The sequence below is a fragment of the Sorex araneus genome, chromosome 3, assembly GCF_027595985.1.
Source record: "Sorex araneus isolate mSorAra2 chromosome 3, mSorAra2.pri, whole genome shotgun sequence".
NCBI lineage: Eukaryota > Metazoa > Chordata > Mammalia > Eulipotyphla > Soricidae > Sorex > Sorex araneus.
This window is the reverse complement of record NC_073304.1, coordinates 186,865,534-186,885,582: the sequence shown is the minus strand read 5'-3', so window position 1 is coordinate 186,885,582 and position 20,049 is coordinate 186,865,534. Positions and strand designations below refer to the sequence as shown.

The following is a 20,049-nucleotide window of genomic DNA, read 5'->3' as shown; positions in this document are numbered from 1 at the left end:
AGACCTTCCGCCTAGTGCCCCACCCAGCGCCCCACGTGTGCTGACCCCAGGTTCCCTTCCCGAACCCCATCCCCTTAACTGCAAGGCCCCGCCCCGTGCGCAGTGACGTCAGACGCTGCTGTCACCAGGCGCTGGGGGGGGGTCGGTGTGGGGTAGAATGGCCGCTGCCGCCGTCACCCGCGGGACCCCGGGAGGTAAGAGCCAGGGCTTCTCGCCCGCGTCTCCGCCCCCGCGCCAGGGGGCGCAGCTCTACCCAACCCGGAAGCGGCGCGCCGCGCCGGGGACCACCGTTGCTCCTGCCTGATCGCCCCCACTCCCAGTTTCCGTCCTCCTCCCCCGCGCCAGGGGGCGCCCCTCCGCCTGCGGCCCCACTACCGACCGTCGGTCGTGCCGAGACCGACCGGGGGACCCCGCAGCCCCGCACCCGCATTGCCCTTTGCTCGCTGCGTGCCCGCGGACTCTGCTCCGCACCTTCTCCAGAACATCCTTCTAGGCAGGCGGAAGGCGGAATCCTCCCACTTAAGAGCTTCTTTGGGGACCACCACCCCGTCGTGGGGGCCACCCCCCGGGCCTGCTCCTCAACTGATGACCGCCTATCCCTGCTACGCACCTGAGCCCTGGGGCGGAGTCCTAACCCCCTGGCTCCAGGGCACTGAGGGCCGTCCTCCTCCTCTCCTACCTGGCTGAAGCCGTGCTAAGAGCCTCCTCCGGCTTCCATCTGTTTCCCCGGGAGGGTGGGGGAGTCTACAAACAGAGTCATAGATGGGGTCATAGATGGGGTAAGATGGACCGAAAGGCCAGAGGAGAGCAGAGGCGTTTGGGAAGAGGTGCAGGAGCTATGAGATGGAGAGAGCTGTTAACTCAGAGGAGAAGGGGGGTTGTCCTGAGGGTAGGTAGCTGGGCATTTAGCCCAGCTTTTACCAGGCCCTGACCAACCTGGAGTAAAGGGAGGTTAGAGTCGGTTATCAGACCTGCCCTTCCCTTGGTAAAATCAAATAAAGAAAGAGCACAGGGTGTGTCTTCTAAGGTCCAGCTCCCCACCCCTTAGATCTTCTGCCCTCCCCCCAACATCCTGGCTCTCTTTCTTTGCTAAACCGTCCTCCAAGGATCTGATACCCTGGGTGCCCTCACCTAGCATCTAAACTCACCTTAGCCTCAAGGGCTGCAAGCACCCATGCTGTGGGGCCTTCGTGGGCCAACCTGCCAGCTTCCTCCCCTCCCTATTCAGTTGGTTTCTTCCTGATGACTGTTAGCTAGTGTCTCCCCACTTCTGTTGGATTCTGGCACTGGGTCTGAGTTGTCCCTCTTCTCCCTTCCCTGGCTGTACAATTTCACAGCCCATCCCCTTCCTCTGTCTTCCTCATCTTTCCCAGGTAGAGCAACCCAGTCTCCCACCTCCTGGATTAGCCTGGGTCTTCTGCTATGACCTTGTTCTCTCCCTTCCCAGCACAGACTCCCCCTCCCCCCGGCCCCTCAGGCCGGGGGTGACCTTGCCCCCTGGAGCCCTCACTATGAATACCAAGGACACCACCGAGGTTGCTGGTGAGTTCACAATCCAGGTTCCCGATTTGGGTACAGTCTTTTCCTTCCCTTTCTATGATGAATCCATTCTTGGGTTCTTTCCCTGTCATTGTTTCAGTTTTCCCAATGCTCTGGATGCCCTTTTTTTCTGACGCCCTTTCTCATGGGTTATGGGGATGTCAGGAGCATCAACTCTGAGCCTTCCCTTCTAATTCCCTCTAGAGAACAGCCACCACCTGAAGATCTTCCTCCCCAAGAAGCTGTTGGAGTGTCTTCCTCGCTGTCCACTGTTGCCTCCAGAGCGGCTTCGGTGGAATACAAATGAGGTTTTTTTAGGGATCCTGGGGGATTAAAGCCTAGCAAGACCTGGTGGGCTGGAAGAGGGTGAATGGGGGGGGGGGGGTCTTCTGTATCAGCTGATATTCTCAAGCATAGACTACTGCTCTGGGTTCTTTGTGGATCTCACAGACTGAATCTTCTTCATGGCATACCCACCTGACTCAATAGCTATAACCTACAGATCATTATTATGAGGGGGTTGGGTCACACCTGGTGGTACTTAGGGGCTACTCCTGGGTCTGTGCTCTGGGGATGGTGTGATGCTGGGGATCCAACCAGAATCTACAAGGAAAGCACCTTAACCCCTATACTATCTCTCTGGCTTTACGAAAAAAATTTAATGAAGGTTTTATTTAGGAAATATGAGAGGAGAAAAAGTGAGAGAATGAAAGAGAATTATCCTCCTAAGCTAGGATATGGGCAGCTAAAATGCAGTCCTGATTTCATTTCTTAGAAACCAGGCACTGTGTACTTGATCTGCATTATCTCATTTAGTGTTATACGTATGCTGTAGAGCAGGCACTGTTATTATCCTGTGGGACAGGTGAGGAAACCAACTTCATGTAGATGATCTAACTCACTCCCAAATACCACCTGACGCACTCCTTCTGGAGGCCATGGTCCTTGTGTCACCCACTCTTTATCTTTCCATGTCCATGTTTTGTATGTTCACGGTATGCAGTTATGTTGTGCATGTGTGGAAGTGCTGCAGAGTATTGGTTCGAAGCCTTTTTTACACTTGCAGACCTGTAATAATAGAAACATTTTGTGGAGTGGCCAAACAGTGCATGTATACACACCACTGGTCATTTTCATCACCAATAGAAATACATTCCACTCTAGTTAACCCTGATCACTTTTTTCAAAGACTCGCAGGAAATTTCTGCAGACTGACACTGGTTAACATATCAGCATTTTAAAACCACAGCTGTTAGAGCCTCTAGGAATGGCCAGGGACCTGACCTCAGAGACCTGAAAAGGGAGTCAGCGCTCCAGCAGTGTTTCCTTAAGTAGGTAGTACTATCCTCTGAGGGGCATTGGAAAGGTGGGGCAGGGGAGTAATTATCTGCACAATTGGGGGTTGCTTTTTGTTTGGCTAAAGAAAGTAGATTTCTTAGATGCCAGAGAGACAGTATAGTGGGTAGGGTACTTTTCTTACACACAGCTGACCCTGGTTCTTCGGTACGCCTTATGATTCCCAAACTCTGCCAGAAGTTATCTTGGAGCACAGAGCCAGGAGTAAAGGAGTAAGCCCTGAGGACCACCAGATATGACCAAAAACCAAAGGGATAAAAGGAGGTCAACTTCCAGAGAGATGCGGGACGATTTCTTTTTTTTTTTTTTTTTCTTCCTCTGAAAATAAATTTGGGAACCTCTAGTCTGTAGGATTTCCAGATTTTGGGAGATTTGCACATCCACAGAGAACACTAACATTCAGGAGGTAACTTCTAGAGTAAGTTCAGGAAAGAATCTGGGCCAGAGCGATAGTACAGCAGGTAGGGCATTTGCCTTGCACATGGTTAACCTGGGTTCAATCCCTGGCATCCTATATGGTCCCCCGAGCACCACCAGGAGTGATTCCTGAGTGCAGAGCCAGGAGTAACTCCTGAGCATAGCTGGGTGCCAAACAACAAAAAATAATCAGTGGACTGGTCTCTCAGGAAAGCTGGTTGCATTTTGGAAAAATAGTGATGACCTGCTTTTATTATTACTTTGAGAGAACCTTGGAGTCAAGCTAAGGAATCTGGAATTTCTGACAGTATCAAGCCTTGAAGATTTTTTAGTTAGAAAGTGGGAAATAGGGTCTTGATGAGAGCAAAATGAGCAAAACAATAGGCAATCTGTAGAATGGATGATTTAGACCTTGAATCATTAATACCCCAAATTGAGAGTCCCAGTTGAGAAGGAAGGAGGGAAGGAGAAGTTAAACTCTAACCATTAGCCTTTTGCCTGAGGTAGGACTTAAGACTCTTAGAAGAGCAGACGCCTTGGGCCTGGAGAGAGTACAGCAAGTAGGACACTTGCCTTGCACTTGGCCAACCTGGGTTTGATCCCCAGTAACCTGTCTGGTCCCCTGAGCCCTACCAGGAGTAATTCCCAAGAGCAGAGACAGAGCCAAGAATAAGAAAAAACCCTGAGAATTTCTAGGTATCCAAAAAGAAGAAGAAAAAATGCAGGGACCTTGCTGTACCCAGATACCCGGTAGCATCCTCCAGAACTCAGCAGACAATGAGACAGAGGGGATGAGTAAGAGGCTGAGACCTTTCTCCTGGGCAGGGTACCCACCCAAGTGCTTCCTTTCCTATAGGAGATTGCATCCTACTTGATCACCTTTGAGAAGCATGATGAATGGCTTTCTTGTGCTCCAAAGACAAGGTGAGATTGCTTGTGAAATTATGAAGTCACAGGGATTCTGGGTTCTGATCACAGAACTCGAGCCCAAGTTTTCCACCCTCAGGCCTCAGAATGGTTCCATTATCCTCTACAATCGCAAGAAGGTGAAATACCGGAAGGATGGCTACCTCTGGAAGAAACGGAAAGATGGAAAAACCACCCGAGAGGATCATATGAAGCTGAAGGTCCAAGGCATGGAGGTAAGCAAAGCATCTTGCTCAACTACCCTGGTTTGCCTTCTCCGCTGCTAGCTGGGTTCAAGTCCTGCCATCACCTACCTACCACTATGTTCCAGTCGTTCTTTCCTTCTCACTTGCTTTGAATCATCTGGCTGATGGCTTAGCCCACTGTGCTTTTCATTTCCCTCCATGACCCAACTCTCTAGACTTTAAGCCATACCTCCCACTGAGAATACTGGTGCCCATCCCTTTACCTCTTTCACATTTTGTTCAGGGGTACAAGTACTGAACTTCCAAGCACAGCGACCCCAAATCATTGCTTCTCATCTCAGATGCTTTCTTGCATTGCCCTCTTACTGTCTGGATATCTCAAATCTGGTCCCTGTTGTAAGGCCCTGACCCCACTGTTCTCTTTTTATACTTCTTATCGATGTCTGGGGGTACTGGAATTTGAAAGATGTGCGGAATAGGAGTGAGGGTGGTGAGGGTTGAAGAGGAACTGGTGGAAAGATGGGATTCCTGCAAAGGAACTGAACAGAAGAAGAGTTGGGGAGCAGACTAGCCCTCCCCCCACCCCAGCCTGTCTCCTGGCAGTGTCTCTATGGCTGCTACGTTCACTCTTCCATCGTCCCAACATTCCATCGGCGCTGCTACTGGCTGCTCCAGGTAAGGATGAAAGACCTCGAGGAGCTAGATTCTTTCTGGCTCTTGAGGGAAACGGGATATGAAACATGGAAGTGGAAGGATGAATAGGGTCTGAGCAAGAAAAGGAACCTGGGAAGAAGAAAGAGGTGGGTGGGGAGGGAGAGAGCAGAATTTGGGGAGGGGAAGTGGGGGGGTTGCCCAAGAAGAAAGTGAGAACTAGGAAGCTGAGCCCCTGGACTTCAGAGCCCCATAGCACTGGTCTGTGTGTGTGTGTGTATGTGTGTGTGTGTACCTTTGTGCTCTCAGAACCCTGACATCGTCCTCGTGCACTACCTGAATGTCCCAGCCCTGGAGGATTGTGGAAAGGGCTGCAGCCCCATCTTTTGTTCCGTCAGCAGCGACCGTCGTGAATGGCTGAAGTGGTCCCGAGAGGAGCTGTTGGGACAGCTGAAGCCCATGTGTAAGGCTGCAGTGCTGGAACAATGCTCCAAGGGGAAAGTGGTAAAAGAGGATTGAGAAGCCTGTGGTGACCTGCAAGGCAGGAGGAGGCCTTCCTGGGGGAGGGGCGGGGGGCGAATGCTAGACTTCTGGTGCACACTAAGGCATCAGAGTATGGAAAAGGGATGTAAGGCCACTGTGAGCTACATGTCCAACGAGTCTTCAGCCTATTACCTTTGTTCACCTGGCCAGAAGTCTCTGGTCAGGTCACTCAGATACTTAGCGGCCAGAGTATCTCAGATACTTTGTGGCACTATCAAGGTGCTTTGGGGATTATTTGGGGGGCCTCTCACAACTCATCCCCAACTCTCCTCCAGTTCATGGCATCAAATGGAGCTACGGGAACGGGACAGAGGAGTTCTCTGTGGAGCAGCTGGTGCAGCAGATCCTGGACACTCACCAGACCAAGCCTGCACCCCGAACCCATGCCTGTCTTTGCAGTGGGGGCCTTGGTTAGTAACTCCATGGCACTCTCTTCTCTTGCTTCTACTAAAGTCAGGTGGCGGCGGGTAGCTGTCTTGCTTGGATTTGCATCTTGGTTTACAAGTCCTTTGCATGAACTCAGGAGATGGGTCAGATGATGAACATAGGCCTTTTCATCTGGGCGCTCACTGACCCAGTTCCTTTGACCTGAGTCTTCACAGTCAGTGTTCGTTTATCTACACCAGCACTACCACTTACACCAGCCTTAGCTTTATTCCAATTTTGTGCCCTTCTGGATCTGGTTCTCCCCCTTCCCCCCCGCCACACACACCCCTTTTCTATTTCTCTACGCTACTTCCCCCAAGCCTTCAGTCCTCCCCCTCCTTTAAGTTTAATTTGCAGAGGGTGGTGGTGGGGTGGGGTGGGAAGTAAGAGAAGCATTTCTGCTGCCTCCCAGTGGCCAGATTCAGTATTGCACCTCTGGTATATGGCAAAATCAGAGGAAACCATGAAAGCTGTGTTAAGGAAAAGCTGGAGAAAGATCTGTCTTATCCCTTTTCTCCCCACCCTTTCCCTTTCTAGGTTCAGGTAGTCTTACCCACAAATGCAGCAGCACGAAACACCGCATCATCTCTCCGAAAGTGGAGCCCCGAGCTTTGACCCTGACCTCTATCCCTCGTCCCCACCCCCCAGACCCCCCTCCATTGATAGCCCCACTTCCCCCAGAGCTGCCCAAGGCACATACCTCCCCCTCTTCATCCTCTTCTTCGTCCTCTTCAGGGTTTGCAGAACCCCTAGAGATCAGGCCTAGCCCTCCCACCTCGAGAGGAGGTCTGTCGAGAGGAGGCACCGCTATCCTCCTCCTGACTGGACTGGACCAGAGGCCTGGCTGCTTGACGCCCACCAGGCACTTGGCTCCTCAAGCCGACCCCCAGCCCTCCATGAGCTTGACTGTGGTTGTAGGCTCGGAGTCATCTGCCCCGCCAGATCCTCCGAGTCCTGCCTTTGATCCTGATCGTTTTCTCAACAGCCCCCAGAGGGGCCAGACCTATGGAGGGGGCCAGGGGGTGAGTCCAGACTTCCCTGGGGCAGAGGCAGCCCATACCCCTTGTCCAGCCCTAGAGCCCGCTGCGGCCCTGGAGCCCCCGGTGTCTGCTCCGGGGCCTTCTCCACAGTCAGGAGCAGGTGGAAGAGGAAGTTGCTTTTTCATTCAAGATGATGACAGTGGGGAGGAGCTCAAGACCCAGGGGGCCACCCCACCGGTACCTTCACCTCCTCCATCACCCCCACCCTCACCTGCCCCACTGGAGTCATCAGGCAGGGTAGGAAGAGGGGAAGCCTTGTTTGGAGGACCTGGTGGAGCCAACGAACTGGAGCCCTTCAGTCTTTCATCATTCCCAGACCTTATGGGAGAACTCATCAGTGACGAAACCCCAAACCTCCCTGCCCCAACCTCCCAGCTCCCTTCTGCCCTTAGCACCATCACAGACTTCTCCCCAGAGTGGTCCTACCCAGAGGTGAGTCTCCGGCTTCTCTCCTTTTCTCTTCTGTCCCTCCCATTCCATTGTCTCAGCCTAGTTTCCCTTGGTTTTCATGGCTGCTTCTCTTCACAGCTTGATTTCTTTGGAGGGGAGGGGGCAAGGGTAAGCCACCCCTGGCTGTGCTTTGGGCTCTGTGCTCAAGAATCACTCCTGGTGGGTTCGGGGAACCATATGGGGTGCCAGGGATGGAAACTGGGTGGCCATGTGCAAGGCCAGCATGCCTTACCCACTGTACTATCTCTCCGGCCCCCCAGCCGCTGTTTTTTTTTTTTTTTTTTTGCCTTTTGGGTCACACCTGGCGATGCACAGGGGTTACTCCTGGCTCTGCACTCAGGAATTACTCCTGGCGGTGCTCAGGGGACCATATGGGATGCTGGGATTTGAACCCGGGTCGGCCGCGTGCAAGGCAAACGCCCTACCCGCTGTGCTATCGCTCCAGCCCCCCAGCCGCTGTTTTTACAGAATGCAGCATACTCATTATTTCCATAGTTTCTCTGACTAACCAATTCCCCCTCCTCCTTCCTTGTCTGACTTTCTCAAATGCCCCCTAGGAGACTTTCTTTCCTTGGTATCTGTTTCAGCGGGAGGGAAGTAGGGTAACTCATCCTGAGAAAAGAAAATAGAGCTAAGAAATGATTTCAGACTTCAAAAGCTGCAAGACTTGCCATTGGATAAATTCTGCTTTATGTTGCCCTAGAGAAGGAAAAGAGGAAATATTGGCGTGGGGGGTGCCTGTGTGCAGAAGTGCCCTAAGAAAAGGGCTTCCTCCCCATGAAAACTATCTGCAAATTACCCACCCTGGGGGATACAGTAGCTTCTTATTTCTAGCAGATTCAGATATAAGGCAGCAATACTGGAGAAAGGGTGGTAGGACAGACTAACCTTATGCCATTGGGTCCTGTCCAATCCTTGGGCTTCCTAATTCTAGCACAAGGCTTACTATATAGTAGATACGCTCACAGGGTATGACTAAATGAATGAATGTTCCACAGAATTACGTTCACGTGGCTTTCTAACTTCTTTTGGCAGGGTGGGGTCAAGGTGCTCATCACAGGTCCTTGGACGGAAGCTGCTGAACACTACTCCTGTGTCTTTGACCACATCGCAGTGCCAGCCTCACTTGTTCAGCCGGGTGTCTTACGCTGCTATTGTCCCGGTATGGGGAATGGGGATGGTAGGGGAAGGGACTAACATATGGGCATTAAGACTTCCAGGAAGCACTGTGAACAAATGGGTCGGGTTGTTCCTGCGAGCATAAGGGTTCATCTAGTCCTAAGGCTGAGCTGCACGCTCCCCAAGCAGGCAAAAGAGTCTGTCTTAGGTGCTTGAAGATCCAAGGAATCTACGCATTAACTAATTGGTAACCCTGGAGAGGATAAGTCGGCTCCATTATTCCTCTTTTTTTTTTTTTTGTTTTTTGTTTTTGTTTTTGTTTTGGGGCCAAACCCCCAAGGTGCTCAGGGTTTTCTCTTGGCTCTCAGCTCAGGAGTCATTCTTGGCACAGAGCCAGGGGACATATTTGATGCTTGGGATCAAACCCGATTTGCCACAACCAAGGCAAATGCCCTAACCCCTGTACTATCTTGCCAGTCCCTTGTTTCTTTAGCCTTCCCTCCTGTAAGGCATTTGACCCACAGTGACTTCAGTTAAGGCCTCTGTCTAAGAGGGCTCTGGAGAAATTAAAAAGAGATGTTTCCTGCAACCCGTTTTGGAACTCAAAAATACTGACTTCTAGAGTTGCAGAGGTAGTATAGGGGTTAAGATGCTTGTTTTGCCAGAGGCAAGACTGCTTTGATCCCTAGCACAGAATATGAATCCCTGAACACAGAACCAGGAGTAAACACTGAGCACCACAGGGTGTAGCCCCCCAAACAAAAAACAAACCAAAAAAAACACACAAACAAGAAAAAAATAAGGCTTCTAGATCAATAATGTTCAGTATGGTAACCATTACCCATATGTGCTTATTGAAATTCACTTAAACCAAATGAAGTCTCAGTTACTCAAGCACACTAATCACACTGCGTGCTCAGTAGGCACATGTAGCTAGTGCTACTATATTATATAGCACAGAAATAGAACATTTCCATCGTTGAGGGAAATTTTACTGGGCAGCACTGGTCTAGACATCTCTGTCCCTTTGCCACTAACCTTGCCACTGGCATTACACTCAAGTCGGCCATACTGTGAGACTCCAAGGATCATTAGTATGACAGGTTTACGGCTTTGCTGTCTTTGAATATGTGTGTGTTGTCCCCCCTGCCCACGATCCCCTCTCTGCCCTCCCCCCCCCACACACATAATCTCAACTGCCCTGTTCAACTGCCATGGTGTAGAGAAGGAAAAGAGATGAGGCCAGGGAGGCTGGGGCTTGGGGGTAAAGAGTATTATCCTCTGTTTTGGGGACCAGGGCCTGATGGTTTCATTCTAAAGCCTATGGACATTGAGATCTTAGACACAGTTCTCATTAGACACTTTCGGCGAGCAGCAAATCTCTAAGGTAATACCTATTACTAAGGTAACAGGTACTAAATAATAGGGTGATGACCACTGGACTCTGGTGAATAAGGAGTTTAACCACTATAAAATTGTTTAGGCCGGAGGAGTGATAGTACATTGGGTAGGGCACTTGCCTTGCATTTTCATTTTTTGGGGGGGGCCATACCCAGCAGTGCTCAGGGGTTACTGCTGGCTCTGTGATCAGGGATCATTCCTGGCCAGCTCAGAGGACCATATGGAGTTCTGGGGATCAAACCCAGGTTGGCAACATGCAAGGCAAGTGCCCTACTTGCTGTACTATCATACCAGTCCCCCAACCTGGGTTTGATCTCCAGCACTACATACGGTTCCTGAGCCTGCCAGGAGTAAACCCTAAGCACTGTTTGGGTGTGTCCCCAAAAACAAACAAACAAAAAGTTCATAAGTATAACTATCTCTTGACCTTCAACCTCTAGGCTTTGGTGCTGAATAACAAATGTCCTTAACTATAGGATCTAAAATTCAAGAGATCTCTGGTCTACAGTAGATGTTAGTTCTCAGATCAATGAAGTTCCATTGCAGTGTCAAGGCTACGGAAGCCGGGGGCCTCTGGATCCACAGTAGAGTAGTAGAAGTAAATATGAACTAGTCATCTGTGGCTGTGATACACAGGTGGACAGAGCAGTGGGGAAAGCAAGCCCCTCTCACTGAGATTGCCCTCCCCAGCCCATGAGGTCGGGCTGGTTTCTTTGCAGGTGTCAGGGCGAGAGGGCCCCCTTTCTGCTTCTGTGCTTTTTGAGTATCGAGCCCGTCGGTTCCTGTCACTGCCCAGTACTCAGCTTGACTGGTTATCACTGGATGGTGAGTATCTAGCCCCCAGTCCCCAGGTTTAGGTTCCACAGTCTTTGAACACAGTGTGATCAAATGAACTCATCAAGCTTGAAGCCTAACTCTTGCCCTGTCCACTCCATCCCTAAGTATGAGAAGTAGGCAGGAGAGGCCAAGTGGCCTGAATGGGGACAGTCTAGAACATGAAATGGCTCTGTATGAGTATATGTAGGCTTATATATGTTTTTAAATTCTCATTGTTTTTTCCTCAAATTATTAAAATATGTGTTTATTATTAGAAATTATAGAACAGCACAAATTAGAAAATGAAAATTGCCTCTACATTATTTGGAGAAATCCTCTGCCTTTCTTAGCATAGTATACTATCGCACAAATACACAGAGGCACACAGACATATGCATATTGTGTGTATAACTCTAGGACCATGTTCCTTTTACTTCTTGGCTTTAGAATTGGTTTCTCTCTGCACATGCTTCTTTTCTTCGGATTTGCTTTTCTCTGTCTTCTCTTAGGGATCTCTGTTGCTTCTTGGTTTCTTCTCTTTGTTGTCTTTGTTTTCTGTCTCTTCTCACCCCTACCTCTCAAGCACTGGCTCTTACCCCAGGCTTTTCCTCCCTCCTGGAGCTGCTCTTCTCACAAAGCCCAAGTATGTGTGTTGGGCTGCCCAAGCCCGCCCGCCTGGGGATCTTGCCAGCTCCCTGTTCTGTCTGTCCTGCTCTGTGACTGTTCCTCACCAGATTTTTCTGTCCCAGCCTAATCTGTTTTACGTTCTTTCCCCTGTGTCTCCTCTAACCCTCTTCGTTCATTTTCACTTCTTCCCTTTACCTGCCTTACCCACCTCCTTTCCCCCTAGAGTAGTTATCTTTACTCGCTCTCTTCTCCTCTGTATTTTTTTGGCATGCTCCTCACTCTTTTTTGTCCGTTCTTTCTTCCCTTCACCTTGTTTATCTTTTCCACTCTCGCTGCTTTAGAGGTGGGTCTCTACTCATTCTCCTTCCCCCTCCTCTCTACCATCATGTCCAAGCTTTCATCCCCTTCTCTTCTGTTATCTCAGAACATCCCCAACCTTCACCCTGCTTTTCCCTGACTCTGATCCCCTCCGGCTACCCTCCTTGTCCTTATGTGATCTCAAGAGGGGACAGATATAGCTGAGGGTGTGTATGTGTGTGTGTGTCTGTGTGTATGTCTGTCTGTGTGTGTCTGTGTGCATGTGTATGTGTGTGCTTGCATGTATATCTGTGCACGAGATGGGAGGAGGAGGAGGAATGGTCATGGCTATCTATCTCTGTCACTTTCCCTCCCTGCCTTCCTCTTTGTGGACAGCTGCAGGGGGCCGGGAGGAGGGGTGGTGCTTTTCAAATCACAGTCCCTAGCTCTTTGGGGCAGAGGTTTACAGAGAGCAGGGACCCTGGAGTCCTTCAGTTCCAGCATGGGGGACAAAGGTAGTATCTGGGGTAAGGGTAATTGATGAAACAGTCCACATAAGAGAGGTCTGGGGAGGGAGGGGGTGTGTGTTTGTTTGATGGCGGCAGCTGAGGGCTGGGTGGCTGTTTGGGAATTTCTGTGTCTTAAAGGACACAGTCTGGTTTAGGGCTCTGGTCTTAGGTCCTGATGTAAAGACTGAATCCTGGTGGGTTATACTTACAAGGCAGGTAGGGAAGCCAGAGAGATAACTCAGAGGGCGGGAGCATATACCTCGCACCAGAGATCTGGGCTTGATTTTCAGCACTGCACGGTTTCCTGAGCACCACAGGGGTGACCCTGGTTGTACCCAGCACTGCTGGCCCAACTAGCACACGCTGAGAATCAGCAGGGAGTGTATTGCTCACACCCCCACCCCAAAATTAAAAGCCTACAGAAGGAGGTGGGTAAAGGGAATATGATTTGAAGAGAAAATAATATGCTTTTCACCCCCGATCCTAAGACAGGTCTAATTTTGGTATCCAGGGCATCACCTAGACCCTGCCCACTTAGCCTCCCGTGCCCATTCCCCCTCAGACAACCAGTTCCGCATGTCCATACTCGAGCGACTGGAGCAGATGGAGAAGCGGATGGCAGAGATTGCAGCAGCTGGGCAGACGCCTTGCCACGGTCCTGAAGCACCTCCAATTCAGGTATTTCCATGAGGAGGACGGTGGACACTGGGGAACTGGAGAAGGATCTTCTTCAAGAAAATGGCTTGTATATGACTTTCTTGTCCCCAGCCTCCTCGGCCAGTCCTTCTCCTTTTCCCTGACATCACCCTGCTCCCACCCCCACCCCGTGGCAAGAGTGGCTATTCTGGGCACCCTCTTGGCGTGCCAGGCTTCAGACTATTTCTGGTCTGAAGAAGGGGATATGTGAAGGAGAGGGTGGGGGAGGGCCTCTGTGCCCCTGGAGCCCAAGTCTCTGAAGGAAGAAGACTAGGAAGACTCAGTTTTGAGGGGGGGGGAGGCCATCTGTCGTGTGGCTTACTGACCTGACTGAGCTTACTGAAGGCACCACCTAAGCAAAGGTATATTAATTCAAGCTGCCAGAGGAGCTGGAGGAAGTTGGCTATGGGATTGAGGGTTCCAGGTTCCCAGAACCCAGACAACTGAAGGCCCATGCACCTCCCAGTCACACGGGAACTTGAACTGGGAGGCATGAAGACCTTCAGAGATCCGGGTGCTGCAAACCTGGGGCGGGAATGTAGGGAAGAGACAGATGAGACACTAAGAGGACAGGTGTGGGGGACTAAGACCGTCCCAAGTCAAGGGACCAGATGCTCAGGTCTCTATTGCATAAGGGTGTGTTTACCACAGGATGAAGGCCAAGGGCCCGGGTTCGAGGCACGGGTGGTAGTCTTGGTAGAGAGCATGATCCCACGCTCCACCTGGAGGGGTCCTGAACGTCTGGCCCACGGAAGCCCCTTCCGGGGCATGAGCCTTCTACACCTGGCTGCTGCCCAGGGCTATGCCCGCCTCATCGAGACCCTGAGCCAGTGGCGGTGAGCAGGGGCAGCCGAGGGAGGGGTTGGGATGCCGCTGGGAAAGAAGTGTCTGGGGACTGAGGAGGAACTGGAGGGCCTGGAGCCTGGAGTTGGGGGGTTGCTGTGGGAAGGGAGAGGGATTGGAAGAGAATTTGCAGTGGGAGAGTTTTAATATCCTCTGGTTTATGATACCAACTTTTTTTTTTAACCTCTTCACACTTATTCTTTGCCTCCCTCATCCCACGTTAGTGCTCTAGACAGCTTGTTTCTCAGTCCCGGTTTTCCTACCCTTTCCATTTTCCCCCTGACTGGACTATTATTCCTCTCCCAAACAAACCAGGAGCGTGAAGACCCGAAGTTTGGACTTAGAGCAAGAGGTTGACCCTCTCAATGTGGATCATTTCTCTTGTACCCCTCTGGTGAGGATGCTGGATTCCCGAGTGCATGTGGGGGGGTAGGGCCCTTCCCGTCCCTCAAAGGGGCCAAAGGGAGGGGAAGCCCCTTTGAGGGAGGCAGGGAAGACAGGGACTGGGAAACAAAAGACTTTTCCACCCAGAGGCAGGGTTTCAGGCATCACCTCCACTCCCTGGCTCCCTCTCCTGCCCTCTCCTCAGATGTGGGCCTGTGCCCTGGGACACCTGGAAGCTGCTGTGCTCCTTTTTCGATGGAACCGACAGGCACTGAATATTCCCGACTCTCTGGGCCGTCTCCCCTTGTCTGTGGCTCATTCCCGGGGTCATGTGCGCCTCGCCCGCTGCCTGGAGGAGCTGCAGAGACAGGAAGCTTCAGCCGAGCCCCAACTTGCCCTGTCACCACCTTCTTCCAGCCCAGATACTGGTGAGGGTTCCCCCCTAATGTTTTTTAGATGAAGATGTAATGTTTTTAAGAGGTGTCTCGGGTGGAGAGGCAAGGGGAAAACCAGAAGATAAAAGATAGAAGTGTTTGAAAGGAATAAAACTGAGTAGGCATGGGGCTGGAGCAATAGCACAGCAGGTAGGGCATTTGCCTTGCACGTGGTCGACCCGGGTTCGATTCCCAGCATCCCATATGGTCCCCTGAGCACCGCCAGGGGTGATTCCTGAGTACAGAGCCAGGAGTAACCCCTGTGCATCACCGGGTGTGACCCAAAAAGCAAAAAAAAAAAAAAAAGATGTGAGCGAGAAACACATCATAAAAAAAAAACTGAGTAGGCAGAAATGGGGAGCTAACAGTAGCAAGAAGATTCAGGGGGATGGAGAACAAAGATGGGAACAGGAAGACAACTAGAGGGCCAGCAGAAGAATCTGTCTACCTTCACCTTCTCTTACCTCATAGGTCTGAGCAGTGTCTCCTCACCCTCAGAGCTGTCAGATGGCACTTTCTCTGTCACATCAGCCTATTCTAGTGCTCCAGATGGGAGTCCTCCCCCTGCTCTACTACCAGCCTCTGAGATTACTATGGAAGAGATGGCCCCAGGCCACCTGTCCTCTTGCACCCAGGAGGCCCCCCTCAACCTCATGGACTATGAAACCGCAAACTCCAGAGAGCTTCCACCCTCATCACCTCCTCTCCCAGATGGTGGGGCTACCCCAGAGGAAGCTGACCATCCATCAGCTGTGGATGTGATCCCGGTACTGCTTCTCGTAATGGAATCATGAGTGCTAGAAACAGAGCAGAGTATGGGAGTGGGGTGCGGCTGACTATCCCATGAACAGAGTCAGAAACAGACTTCAGTTTGAGAAGAAGGAACCGTTTGTCCTCAATTGGGGATAGACACAAGAAGAGTTTTGCTTTGCTCCTGTCAGAGCTTGTGACTCAAAAGTCATGAAGCATCAAAAGTTAAAAATTCTGGGGAGGTGCGGCAGGAGAGACAATATAGTGGGTGGAGTACTTGCCTTGCCACACAGCTGACCTTGATTCAATTAATGGTACCACATATGGTCCCCTGAGCACTGCAGGGTGTGGCCCACAAACAAAAATTCTGGGAAGGGGCCAGTAAGACAGTATAGAGATTAAGGCACTTGCCTTGCATGGGAATAACTCCAGTTAGATCCCCATCACTGTATATGGTCCCCCAAGCACTGGCAGGAGTGACCTAAACACAGAGCCAGGAATTACCCCTAAGCACTGCTGTGTATGGTCCAACCCCACAACAAAAAATTCGAGGCAGAGGGATTGGGGAGCTAGTACAACAATTAGAGCACATGTCCAGCACGTACCAGATCCAGTTGGATTCCTGGCAGCACATGGTCCACTAAGCATCTCAGGGTGTCTCCAGGAGGCTCCCATTGAACTGTTGGTCCAGTGGCAAGAAACTGCTAATAGGCCCAGGTCTCAGTTCCCCCCTCAAAAAAATTGGGGAGGATGAGGGAGATAGGTCAGAGCTACAGCATGTGTTGTATGCAGGAGCCCCGGGTTCACACAGTACCCCACAGCCAGGTATGGTTCAAAAAGAAAACAATGCAAAGCAACCAGAAAAAAAAAAAATCTAGGGAAAACCTTTTGTTGTTTTATGGCCACGCCTGGCAGTGCTCAGGGCTGACTCTGCACTCAGGAATTACTCCTGCTGTGCTTGGGGGACCATATGGGATGCCAGGGATTGAAGTAAGGTCAGCCAGGTGCAAAGCAAATGCCCTACCTGCTGTACTATCACTCCTGCCCTGAGAATAATTGTAGGAGATTGTAGGGAGTGACTGTAAGCATTTATAGGGGTTACCTGCTGATTCATAGACCAGTTCTTGGTCAACCAGAGTGATGGAGGGAAGTCAGGAGATGTATGGAACAGAGAGATGTAGGAAGATTGCACATGATAAAGAAGTTTTATCAACAAGTGAGAGTAAATCTTCAAGTTTAGCACCATACTTCCCTGCCAAAATTGGGGGACAAATCTGCTTTAGAAAGGCTAATGGATTAAGTACAAAATTTCTAAGGTAGGTTCTAGCATGTGACCGGCAGGATATATTGCAGGCTTCGGGCAGGAGCAAAAGTAAGGCTAGAGCCAAAAGTGTTGTAGCATCTGCAAGTACTGAGCTGGTTCCTGGACAACTGAGGGGGCTGGGATGGTGAACGTGGCGAGTGAGGCTGTGGGGAGGAAATGCTAGTCATCTGGCATGAAGTAGCACAGTGAGCAGTGGGCCTAGAAGGGTAAGTCCTTTATTTACTCAGCTCCTGAATTCCCATTTGGAGAATATCCTTCCTTTCCTATGTTCTCCTTTATGTAGAAACACAGAGGGCTTCAGGTGGGAATCGAGTAAGTATAAATGAATCAATCTGAATCATGACCTGGAGAGATGGGGTTTGCAGGTAGAGCCATCCCTGAGGCCTCATCATTTGCTGGCAAGAGCAGCAACAAGAAAGGAAGTGGACTGAGGCTACAGCTTTGGCAGGGCAGAAACTTCCAGTAGTTGAGGCCCTTCATGACTCACTTCTCTTTCATCCAGGTGGATATGATTTCACTCGCCAAGCAGATCATCGAGGCCACACCAGAGCGGATTAAACGAGAGGACTTTGTGAGGCTGCCTGAGGCTGGAGCCCCAGTGCGGGAACGAACAGGGACCCTGGGGCTCAGTGAGACCATGTCCTGGCTGGCCAGCTACCTAGAGAATGTGGACCATTTCCCCAGCTCAGCCTCTCCCAGGTGATCACTCTAGGATTCTTCAGGCCAGAGATATGAAGGGTAACCCCTTGCATATGGTTCCTTGAGAACAGAGCCCGGAGTAGCCTCCTAGAATGGCGGACTGTGGGCCAAAACTTCCTCCATTACCCCCCCCCAAAAAAAAAAAATTGTGAACTCCAGATATGTCTTCAAAGGAAGACAGGAGAGCGAGAGGAACAGGGTTTCTCTACAGTAAATGCTCCATGCTGATGGAGGCACCAAAGCCTTTAAGAAGGGAACTGGTAGAGCTGGAGAGATAATACAGTGGCTGACCTAGGTTTGATTCCCCAGCACTGTATGTAATCCCCTAAGCACACCAGGAGTGATCCCTGAGTGCAGAACCAGGTGTGACCCCCGAGCACTGCTGGGTGTGCCCCCTCCCCCCTCAAACACACGCAAAAGAGATAACTGGAACTGGCTAATGATCTCTCAAGTCATTCTCTTCAGGCTCTGTTGCTGCAGGGCTCCCTTCACAGCAATCCCTTGCAGAGTCATTCCGATGCTCCATGATAACCCTCCTCCCTATCCCCTACAGTGAACTGTCCTTTGAGCGGGGCCGCCTGGCGATCCCTCCAGCACCTTCCTGGGCAGAGTTTCTCTCTGCCTCTACCAGTGGCAAGATGGAAAATGATTTTGCCTTGCTGACACTGTCAGATCACGAGCAGCGGGAACTGTATGAAGCAGCTCGAGTCATCCAGACTGCCTTCCGGAAGTACAAGGTCTGGGGGGTGGGGGGTGCAGGCTCTCAGGAGTGAGTCATACAGTAGTCTTGAGGCAAGAGGGAGAGCAGTCATCTAGACCTCTCTCAAGCAGGGTGAAGGGTCAGGGCAGTTCAGACAGGCTGAAAGAACAGATCGGATATCCAAGGAAAGACTGAGACCTCTCTCTCTCTCAGGGCCGGAGGTTGAAGGAGCAGCAGGAGGTAGCAGCAGCTGTGATCCAGCGCTGTTACCGGAAGTACAAGCAGGTGAGCCCCTTCTCTGGAAAGCATGCTTAGCACCCCATGCCTGCACACACCCATTCTAGTCCAAGCATCCAGAATGCTGCCCATGTCCTAATTCCCCTTTTCTCTCCACAAGCTGACCTGGATTGCACTTAAGGTATTAGGCATGAGATCTGGATGTGAGGTTGTCTGGGATGAATCAGGCTTCCCATGAGTGTGTGTATTAGAGAAAGAGGCTTACACCAAATGAGGGGGTCATACTTGGGGGGTTGCATCTCTGCCCTTCATTTCAGTCCATTCCTCCTTCCTACCCCTGCAGTTTGCACTGTATAAGAAGATGACCCAGGCGGCCATCTTGATCCAGAGCAAGTTCCGAAGCTACTATGAACAGAAGCGGTTTCAGCAGAGCCGCAGGGCGGCTGTGCTCATCCAGCAGCACTACCGTTCCTACCGCAGGCGGCCTGGGCCTTCGCATAGGCCCACAGGCAACCTGCCTTCCCGAAACAAGTACGGCTCCAACCTGGCTCCCGTAAACCCTTTGTGCCTAGCCACTGCCCATAGATTCCCAACTCTTCATCCTGCCCCCTGCCTTCCCTACTAAGGCTGAGGGCATGAGATGCCTAACTTTCCTTTCTCCCACCTAGAGGCTCCTTTCTCACCAAAAAGCAGGATCAGGCGGCCAGGAAGATCATGAGATTCCTGCGGCGCTGTAGACACAGGTACTGGGTCCTTTTCTGGCTGGATTTTGCTCTGCCACCTTCAGAGCTGGTCTGACACCTTCCATGTCTCTCTACAGGATGAGGGAACTGAAACAGAACCAGGAGCTGGACGGACTTCCCCAACCTGGACTGGCCACCTGACCTTTCCGTCGCCTTTCTCGCCACCCAAGGGGGCCGCTTCATGCAGTCTTAACAGGGAGAGGGCTTTAGGGGGAGGAGGAGCCCCCTGTTGGCAGCTTTACCACTTTTTTGGAGCCCTTCTTAGGTCTCCTCCCTCTCCGAAGTGCTGAACCCCAATCCTCCCCTTCTCTTCCCCACTTCTGTTTCCTCTAGGTCGAGCCCACTCTTTTGGTCCCTGGCTGCGGAAGACCCATGCCCCACATGCTTGCATCTTCAGCTGTGACCCACGCAGCAATCCCTGCCTGCACCCGACAGGGCCCCTTCCTAACTTGCCTTATTTATTTGTTCGACGCGTCTCTGAATGTATCTGCCTCGGGCCCCGCCTCTGCCTTCGCCGCGCGCCCCTCGTGTTTCAGGGCTAACGGTGCCCCAGCCCCTCCTCCGCATGTTTGCGTCTGTTTCCTCCGTTTCTGCCCATGTCTTCCCCCATCACCCCGACTCTGACTACGTGTCTTGGGGCCGAAGTGTGTGGGGGAGGGTGTATATAGGCACGCGCTGCGGAGTGCCGCCCCTGTCCCCCGGGGGGAAGGGGCTTGTACATAATGTAACATACAGAATCTAGTGAAGAATCTATTAAAGGCGCCGCGGGGAGGGTGCACGGCCGGGCTTGTGTTCTCAGGCGCGGCTCCTCCCGGCCCCACTAGCACTTTCTACTTGTGCACGGGCTTGATTTCTACGAACTGCCATTAAATACCGCTACACCAACCAGCCAGCCTCTGGCCTCTGTCTGAGGGTTTGGGGAACCGGGGCGGAGCT

The 20,049-nt window shown here is 51.5% G+C and overlaps 1 protein-coding gene across 7 annotated transcripts; it reads left to right on the top strand.

Moving 5' to 3' along the window:
- The first annotated feature begins 102 nt into the window (after nucleotides 1-102).
- On the top strand, nucleotides 103-20,001 carry CAMTA2 (calmodulin binding transcription activator 2). 7 transcript variants are annotated; one of them, XM_004604937.3, is made up of 23 exons: nucleotides 103-194; nucleotides 1,448-1,542; nucleotides 1,744-1,847; nucleotides 4,169-4,236; nucleotides 4,319-4,454; nucleotides 5,028-5,099; nucleotides 5,385-5,538; nucleotides 5,894-6,028; nucleotides 6,582-7,516; nucleotides 8,570-8,696; nucleotides 10,745-10,879; nucleotides 12,866-12,981; nucleotides 13,651-13,835; nucleotides 14,158-14,236; nucleotides 14,432-14,654; nucleotides 15,132-15,427; nucleotides 17,237-17,433; nucleotides 17,987-18,170; nucleotides 18,347-18,418; nucleotides 18,531-18,551; nucleotides 18,714-18,901; nucleotides 19,039-19,113; nucleotides 19,191-20,001. In XM_004604937.3, the coding sequence occupies exons 2-23, from the start codon at nucleotides 1,512-1,514 to the stop codon at nucleotides 19,252-19,254; spliced, it is 3,597 nt and encodes a 1,198-aa protein (XP_004604994.2). In that variant the 5' UTR covers nucleotides 103-194; nucleotides 1,448-1,511; the 3' UTR covers nucleotides 19,255-20,001. The 7 variants fall into 7 exon arrangements, with proteins under 7 accessions (XP_004604994.2, XP_054989232.1, XP_054989235.1 ...); XM_055133257.1 differs by having other exon boundaries at nucleotides 5,013-5,099; XM_055133258.1 differs by having other exon boundaries at nucleotides 137-194; nucleotides 1,374-1,542; nucleotides 5,013-5,099.
- The last annotated feature ends 48 nt before the right edge of the window (nucleotides 20,002-20,049 follow it).